The sequence below is a fragment of the Lonchura striata genome, chromosome 17, assembly GCF_050655825.1.
Source record: "Lonchura striata isolate lonStrDom1 chromosome 17, ASM5065582v1, whole genome shotgun sequence".
NCBI lineage: Eukaryota > Metazoa > Chordata > Aves > Passeriformes > Estrildidae > Lonchura > Lonchura striata.
The window spans coordinates 12,133,234-12,141,771 of NC_140719.1; the positions used below are offsets into that span (position 1 = coordinate 12,133,234).

An 8,538-nucleotide genomic window follows, 5' to 3' on the forward strand; every position below is an offset into this window, starting at 1 on the left:
AGCGCCCCGAGAGCTCCGCACACGCGGGAACGCGAGGTGCCGTGGAACAGAGCACAGGCACAGGCTCCCCACACCGTGTGCACGGCCAGACCCCCACCCCGCGCTCCCGCACCGCCCCAGGGCCGCCGCGCTCACAAAACCCCCGCACAGCCCCGCGTGTTCCGCACACGCACACTCCGTCCGTGTCCTCCCCGTCTTCAATTAGCGCAATTAACCTCCTGCACCGCCGCACGCCGCTGGCCGCGGATCAAGCATGAATTCGTTAATTAATTTGCGGCGGGGAAAGAGTTCCCCCGCTGCCCACGAGCGGATTCAGGGGAGCCCCGCACTGCGGGGACAAACGAAATCTGGGCTCGGGGGCGGCCGAGGGGCAGCCGGGCCCGGGCGGAGGCTCCCCCCGACGGCGGCTGCCCCGACCCCCTTCGTGCTGCCGCCGGGGGGTTCGCGGGGCTCCCGGGGCCGCTTTGCACCCGAGGGCGGCGGCTGCAGCCCGAGCCCACGCGTCGGGCGCGGCCACGCGTGGGACGGCGGGGACAGCGCTCCCTCGGCCGCTTTTGTGATGCTAAAGAGCCCGGCGCTGCACCGCGGCCCAGCTGCGGCCCGGTGCCGCCCCCGGCCCGCCCCCCGCGCCCCCCCGCTCCGCCCAGCCCCGCGCCGCTCCCTGCGCGCCCCTCCGCGCCGCTCCGCCACTCCTCCGCAGCCACCCGCGCACTTCGGACGGCGCCCACGGAGGCCGCGATGCTGCTGGAGCGGGTCCGCGCCGGCTCGGAGAAGGCAGCGGAGCTCTGCCCCTTCCCGCGGAGCCCAGGTGAGGGGGAGGCGCGCAGATCTCCGCGTCCCCCCGCGGAGGCAGCGGTGGCTGCTCTGGGAGCCGCGGGACCGGCCGTGCTCCGTCCGTGTCCCGAGGGCACCGCCGGGGCCGCGGTCGGGGCTGGGTGCGGGGATGGGCGGCCCGACGGCATCGGGGGGTCGCGTCCCGCCCGTCCCGCTCCATCCCGCCCGCCCCTCGCTCTCTCCTGCCTCGTCCCCGATATCAGAGCCCCCCTCGCTGCCCCCGGCCGCTGCTCCAGGTGTCCGTGGATCCCGGGGAAAAGCGGCGGCTGTCCCGAGCTCACCGGAGCTCTGCCCGGCCCGGCGGAACGGCGGCTCCTGCCCCGGGGTCCCACCGCTCCCCGCTCAACGAGGACAGGGACAAAACGGGGACTTCCCGCCGCCCGACGGTTCCCTCCGATTGTAGGGACCCCCTGCGCCCTCCTGCCCGCCTCCCACGCGGCTTTTTCCCCACTTTAGAAAAACTCCGTTAATTCTTCTCTTAAATGTTCTTCCGTCCCATTGAACGAACAGGGTCAGCCCTGGCGGGGCGGGGAGAACCGGGCTGCGCTCCCCCGCCGTGGCCGGAGCTTCAGGGCTCAACGGGGGAGCGGGTCCGGTCCCAGAGCGGGGCCGTCCCGGTTCTCACCAACATCGAAAGCTTTTGATGTGGCTTTAAAAAAAAAAAAAATCAACGACGAGCCGGGACGGGGTCCCCCCCGGTGTGCGGGAACAGAGGTGTCACCGTGAGCGGGACGGACCGCACGGCCCCGCAGCCGCCGTGAACGGGCTGGTGCCCCGGTCCAGCCCCGGTTCGCTTTTCCCTGGCTGTCCCCGTGGGCTCTCCGCGGTGCGCACATCGCGGCCGCGGCAGATGCGCGTTTGACCCGGCGACCGGGAGCTGCTTGCGCTCCGGTAGAACGAAGGACGAGCAAATTCGTTTTACCCGCAGGACACGACGCTCGTTCACGGCCCCGCGGTCCTGGGCTCCGCCGGGGCCCGGGGAGGCAGCGGGAAGGGCTCGGCGGAGCTTACCGTGGCCGAGGGCCGGTGCCGGGGGGTTCGCGCCGCCGGGGGGCCCGAACCGTGGGGCGCTTTGCCCGGGCCGGGGACAAATGCCGGGGTTTGCGGCTCACAAGGAGCTCGGGGCAGCGACCGGCGCTGCCTCTCCCGGCGGGACCCCCGCCCGCCGCCGGCCCCGTCGGGGCTCGTTTCCCCGGAGCCGCGTCCCTCCCGCCGGGCGCAGCCGGGAAGGGGCGGCGGGAGGGGATGTGCCGCCAGCCCCGGGGGCGGGGGGGATTAAATACAGCGCGCCGCCATGCCCTGCCCGGCGCTTCAGACCGGCACCGGCGGCGAGGGCCGGCGTCTAAAAATAACCCGCTTTAGCGAATTAAATCCCCGGCGCCGCGGGGGTGGCGGCGCTGGGAGCGGGGGACAGCAGCCGCTGCTTTGGGGGGGTCCGGCGGGGGCAGAGCGGCCGCTGCGCCCTCGCCCCGCGGGAGATGCGCCAGAGCCCGCGGCCCGCCTGAGGGAGCGGAGCTGCCGCGGCCGCGGATCGCCATGCAGCGTAAGAGCCGCGGAGCGGGCTGGACCGGGACCTTGCCGGGCTGTGCCGTGCCACCGTGCCCGCTGCCGGCGCCGGAGCTCCGTCCTGGCCGGGGCCGCTGCCTTTAGCGCTGCCGCTGCTGGGGTTGTTTGTTTGGACGCGGTGAATTGTTAAGGATAACGATTATCACCCCCACCTCTTACCCCCGTGCACGGCGAGCCAGCTCCTATATCTATAGAATTATCTTTACATAGAAATGCTCTCGTGTCCGTACCCATCTGTTTCTGTACAGCCGTGTCATGCATCTCTCCGCCTCTATCTATACCGATATAACCGTATTTATGTACCTCATATCCATATTTTCACCTACTTATCTCTATCTCTACCTATATACTGAAATCTATATATTTATGTTTATATATATCTGTACATTTATCTGCTGTATCTGTTTATTTTTATATCTCTATTTCTCCGTAACTGTGTCCTTATCTCTTTCTGTATAATCTCTGTCGGTATCTAAAGGGGGACGGGACAAGACTGCCGCGTTTTCATTTTCAGTGCAATTCTCGTAATTTTTGGTAGTTTCTTTCCCCGCCCCATTCGGGCTACCCCACCGTTGTTCGCAGGTGAATTTTGGAAGTTTAGAAAAAGGAAAAAGAGCCTGGGATAATTATAGCTTTGCCAGCGGCTCGCTCGGGGACTTAACTCCGTTTCCATCACTTCCCTTCTTGTTTATCCCGGTTCTCCCGGGCACTTCTCCCGGATTGCGCTCGGCTCGGGGGTTCGCTGCTCCCCACGACGCCGCGACAACGAATTTGAACGAATAATGCTTTTTTCCGTGCTGTTCCTCGGGTCACCCCCGCGTCCGCCGTTGGTCACCTGCAGCCCCGGGGCGGCGGGCCGGGCCGGGCCGGTCGGGGAGGCGGAGGGGCCATCGGGGCTGACGGGGGCTGCCTCCCCGCAGAGATCCCGCTGTGCGCCGGCTGCAACCAGCACATCGTGGACAGGTTCATCCTCAAAGTCCTGGACCGGCACTGGCACAGCAAGTGCCTGAAATGCTCCGACTGCCAGACGCAGCTGGCCGAGAAGTGCTTCAGCCGCGGGGACGGCGTCTACTGCAAGGAAGACTTCTTCAAGTGCGTGGGGACGGCCCGGGAAGGGACGGGGGGCGGCCGGCCGCGGGTGGGTGTCGCAGCGCGGGCGCGCTCGGGGTTCAGCACCGGGACAGCGGCACCGGGAGGAGCACCGCGGACAGCGCCGGGCCCGGCGGGGACCGTGCCCGGCCTCGCCCGGCTCAGCGGCCGCCGCTTGTCCCCCATGCTCAGGCGCTTCGGGACGAAGTGTGCCGCCTGCCAGCAGGGCATCCCCCCGACCCAGGTGGTGCGCCGGGCCCAGGACTTCGTTTACCACCTGCACTGCTTCGCCTGCATCGTCTGCAAGCGGCAGCTGGCCACCGGCGACGAGTTCTACCTCATGGAGGACAGCAGGCTGGTCTGCAAGGCGGACTACGAGACGGCCAAGCAGAGAGGTACCCCTTGCCCTGTCCCTTCCACCCCCGAGGGCAGCAGGGAGGCGGCCCGGGGCTCTCCTGCCCTCCGGGACAGGCTCACACACCGGGCGGCAGGGTGGAGGGAGGGACCGGGGAGGGTCGGGGGGTCCCGCGTCCCCCGTGGTGACTTCGCCCCTAACTCGCCCCGTGTCGGCAGAGGCTGAGTCTACGGCCAAGAGGCCCCGCACCACCATCACGGCCAAGCAGCTGGAGACCCTCAAAAACGCTTATAACAACTCGCCCAAACCCGCGCGGCACGTCCGGGAGCAGCTTTCGTCGGAGACGGGGCTGGACATGCGGGTGGTGCAGGTGAGCGCGGGGACCGGGCCGGGCCGGGGCGGCGGGCGCGGAGCGGCCCCGCAGGCACCGAGCTCCCCGGCGTGCCCCGCTCGCAGGTCTGGTTCCAGAACCGCAGGGCCAAGGAGAAAAGGCTGAAGAAGGACGCGGGGAGGCAGCGGTGGGGGCAGTACTTCAGGAATATGAAGCGATCCCGGGGGACATCCAAGTCCGACAAGGACAGCATCCAGGAGGAGGGGCCCGACAGCGACGCCGAGGTTTCCTTCACAGGTGGGTCCCGCAGCCCCAGCCGGGCTTTGCGGGCGCGGGCTGCGTCCTGCCCCAGAGCTGCTGCCGTGCCCCGGCTGTTTCACCCCTCGGGGCCGCGGTGGGGATTTGCGGCGATAAACCAGAGCGGCCGAGGCGGGAGAAGGGCAGAGCCGCGGGATTCAGCGCGGGGAGCGGCCGGGCCCGGGAGCGGGGAGAGCTCCCCGCGCAGCGCGGCGGTGCCAGAGCCGCTGCCCGGCACGGCCTCTTCAAGGGATCCTTGGAAATACAAAAAACGGGAAGCCCAGAAGCACGGAATGTTTTTCTGGGAAAACGAGCGTGATTTGTTTTTTTGTTGTTTGGTTTTTTTTTTTTTTTTAAGTCGTATTTAGGGATGGGTTTATCTGTGCAGTTGCTCATTAGGACTCTTCAGCGGGAGCTGTTCCTGTGCTGCAAAAAGGAAATAAGCGGCTTCTGCAGCAGTGTGTCCCCTTTTTGGGGCCGAGGTTTCTGGTGACAAACCCAAAATTTCTGGACAGACCAGCAGCAGCTCACCCCACACTCTCCAGACCCGCAGGGACAGTGCCCCAGGCTGGGTTACATTTGCAGAAACACGTTCTGCACAATCCCAACTCCAGCCCAGTGCTCCATTCCAAATTTCTGTATCATTTTCAGGAATGGGAGAGAAACTGAAATGCAAGCCGCTGTATATATTTACACAGACTGTGTATTTATAAACACACACTTTTTCATCTCAGCTCCTCTCCTGTGCTCCTAAAAACAATTTGATTTTCGAGTCTGTTTATACACACTGTGTATCAGCTCATTAAATATTAATAGTCTATAAATAATAACTAAAAAATGTCGAACAATTATTGAGAGCTCAGGTTTGTATCCCCGGCAACAGAGCAGCTCTCACTGTCCATAAAGCTTCTAACGAATACAAACAATTTTTTCTGGAAACTTAAAAAAATATTACTCATTTTTCAGGAGTGTTTTTAAGCCATACAAATACATTCTGTGTTTCTGTGGTTTCATTAGCCTGTCCTGACCAGACAAATATTTTAATTTAATATCTCTTTTCCTGAATAATTGGGAATTTATCTTGCATTGTTTCAAGTAGCTCCTAAAAGTGATATCAAAATTCAAGATAAACATCAAAACCAAATAGAAACAAAAAGTGAAAAGACATCGAATTCACTTCCCCTTTAAAGAATTATTTTTAAATCACAGTTTTATATTTTAATAAGTACTTTTTATGCATGTTTTTAAAATCCAAGATATATTAGTTGTTTGTATTCAGAAAAAAATATTAATCCCATGGCTGCCTATGAAGATTTATTGACAAGGATGGGAATAATAAGGAATTACAAGTGGAAGAGCGTGACTGCTCAGCTCCCATCCTTTTAATCTATTTATACCCGCCGTTCGTGGGAGTTCCTGGGTGACTGGTGCTCTTCCATTGCTCCCCCAGTAAAACCAGTCCTTTTCCCTTTCCCAGACGAGCCCTCCATGTCCGAGATGAGCCATTCCAACGGGATTTACAGCAACCTCAGCGAGGCCTCCCCGGCGCTGGGGCGGCAGGCCGGCACCCCCGGGAGCTTTGGCCTGGAGCACGGCGGGATCCCGCCTCAGGAGCAGTACCACGACCTGCGCCCCAACAGCCCCTACGGCATCGCCCCGTCCCCGGCGTCCCTGCAGCCCCTGCCGGGCCACCAGCCCTTAATCTCCAGCCTGGTGTACCCGGACAGCGGCTTGGCCATCATGGCACAGAGCGGAGCCGGCGTGCCCCAGCCCATGAGGGTCCTGGCTGGCAATGGACCGAGCTCCGACCTCTCCACCGGCAGCAGCGGCGGGTACCCCGATTTCCCGGCCAGCCCGGCCTCCTGGCTGGATGAGGTTGACCACGCTCAGTTTTGATGCTGGCAGTCGAAGGGGAAGGACTCGGTGCTGTTGGAAGGGGAAGGACTCGGTGCTGTTGGAAGGAGAAGGACTCGGTGCTGTTAAATGTCACCTGCTCTTGGAAAGGACAGAAGGATGAGCCGTGAGCGGTGCAGGAACGTGACACGGAGGGAGCAGAGGGGATTTCGGACATGACCCTGCCATGACGGTGGCGATGATGATGGTGGACAAAGGCCCTGCCACTGCAACCATCGGCACCCGGAGCGTCCCAACCAAACCGATTCTTGTGTCTTTACCGAACACCAAGACTTGTGCTTTACAGATTTGATATGAGGTATTTTGCGTTTTGTTGTCAGTGCATTCTCCAAAGCACCCATCCACACCGAAACGTTTTTAAGGGAAAATAAAATCCTCATCTACGGTGAAAGGTGTGACAATGTCTATATTTCTATAGGAGAAATGTTCATAGTGAATCACTTCAGAAATCCATGGTAGGAATCTTCTCTGTTCTTCCAACAGATTTTTTTAAAGTGCACCAATGCGGCATGTTTTGTTTTACTTTGAACTTACATTAACTTTTCTAAAACGAAATGCTCTTAATATGCCAATCGTTTATCAACATCCCTTTTCCTTTGTAAAATGAAAATCATATGTTAATTCTGCTTCTCCCCTCTTTAATTTGTAGATTGCTAGGTTGACTCTTCCATATAAGCATTAAACCGTGAATAGATGTATTTATTACCAAGTAATTCCACGTTTATCACGAGGTCAAGAGGTGAATTTTCTTGACCCGGGGACACCGGTGGTGGATCTGGGTTGTGGATCTTACGCTTTTCCTTCAAATTTCTTTGCATCAGTTTTACTGCAAAGTGTCTCAAAAATCACCCTGATGTCTTGTTGCCAAAAACCTTCTCGGGGGGTCGGGCTGGTTTAGGATGAGCCCTTCCCCAGGCACTGCTGGAGGGAGCACCCCCTTCCCTGGGGACACGTCTCTGCTCCAGGCATTTGTGTATTTCCACGGATATCGTGCAAGCTGATTGTGAGGAAAGGCAAGACAATATGTATATTGTTATCTGTACAAATTATGGAATTAACTGTAGATTATGTGGATGTCCAGTGTCTTTTATTTATATTCTCGCTTTCTCTCTGATGATCAAATACTTCAAGATTACAAATAAATTTGTCAGCTAAACTTTACATAGTCTTTTGCTAAATTCACATCAATATCAGTAAATAAAAAGCCTGAAACTAAAAGATCTTAAAACTTGATCAAGCAAAGTGTTGAAATATTCCCTTTCAATAGAGGGGCAAAATGCTTTGGAACAACAAAAAAATGAGGACATGGGAGGCTGGCAGTCCTTGGGAGATCTGAGCAGGACTGTTCTGGCTTTAATCATGATTTTGATGGGACACTGTTATTTTTCATCGTTTGTGGCAAAGGAGGTGGCTGACACAGCAACAGGAAATAGAGTCTGATGTTATCTGTCTGCAGAAAGTTGTGAAACACAGATATGGAAATATTTCAGAATATTTTCAGAAAGAAAGGGAAAAAACTCCTAAGGGAGTCAGTTTGACCAAACGTATGAATATATATATTTGTATTTACACAGGAATATATATCCAGATAAAGACACATCCACGTGTCCGTGGTCACACTGCTGGGAGCAGAGTGCTGAGCCCTCCGGTTCGAGGATCTGAGGACAGCCACTTTTTAAGACACTTTTTAACACACGCAGGCTCTGAGCTTCCCACCCCCCAGGGAAATCGGGGAATATTTGTCCCGAGGTTTCCCAGGTGCCCGTGAGAGCAGCGGCCCAGCCCGGGGCTGTGCCCGGTACCTGCGGGTGCCCTGCGGGCTGCCAGCGCCTGGCACAGCCCCCGTGCCCCGGGGCACCCCCGGGGCATCCCGGCTTTTGTTGCTCGCCTTTTCTAAAGGACATGGGGGCGGTTTTAGGGCTCTGCTGCCCACCACGCTCATCGCCCCCTCCTTCCTTTCCCCCCTGGCACCCCGGGTTCTGCTCTCAGGGAGCCTGCCCAAAGCAGAGCATGCCCCAAATGCTCGCTGTTTTAAGGAACGATTGCTCACCCAACAAGAGAAATCCCACTTTTCTCTCCAGGAGATCCACTCCGAGAGCCCTGGCGGGGACAGGAGAAACCGCAGGCAAAAATTTGTTTCCTTCAGTTCTGA

At 58.8% G+C, this 8,538-nt stretch overlaps 1 protein-coding gene across 2 annotated transcripts; it reads left to right on the plus strand.

Moving 5' to 3' along the window:
• Positions 1-694: 694 nt before the first annotated feature.
• LHX3 (LIM homeobox 3) lies at positions 695-8,106 on the plus strand. Of its 2 annotated transcripts, XM_085556274.1 has the most exons (7): positions 739-808; positions 3,321-3,492; positions 3,682-3,884; positions 4,063-4,214; positions 4,301-4,472; positions 5,950-6,395; positions 6,440-8,106. In XM_085556274.1, the coding sequence occupies exons 1-6, from the start codon at positions 739-741 to the stop codon at positions 6,366-6,368; spliced, it is 1,188 nt and encodes a 395-aa protein (XP_085412400.1). In that variant the 3' UTR covers positions 6,369-6,395; positions 6,440-8,106. The 2 variants fall into 2 exon arrangements, with proteins under 2 accessions (XP_021399471.2, XP_085412400.1); XM_021543796.3 differs by having other exon boundaries at positions 695-808; positions 5,950-8,106.
• The last annotated feature ends 432 nt before the right edge of the window (positions 8,107-8,538 follow it).

Bases quoted from the DNA above. Each gene is read 5' to 3' on its own strand.
- LHX3 (XM_021543796.3), top strand. From the start codon at position 739: ATGCTGCTGGAGCGGGTCCGCGCCGGCTCGGAGAAGGCAGCGGAGCTC. The intron at 3,885-4,062 runs GTACCCCTTGCC...CCGTGTCGGCAG, and splicing joins CGAGACGGCCAAGCAGAGAG to AGGCTGAGTCTACGGCCAAG. The intron at 4,473-5,949 runs GTGGGTCCCGCA...TCCCTTTCCCAG, and splicing joins CGCCGAGGTTTCCTTCACAG to ACGAGCCCTCCATGTCCGAG.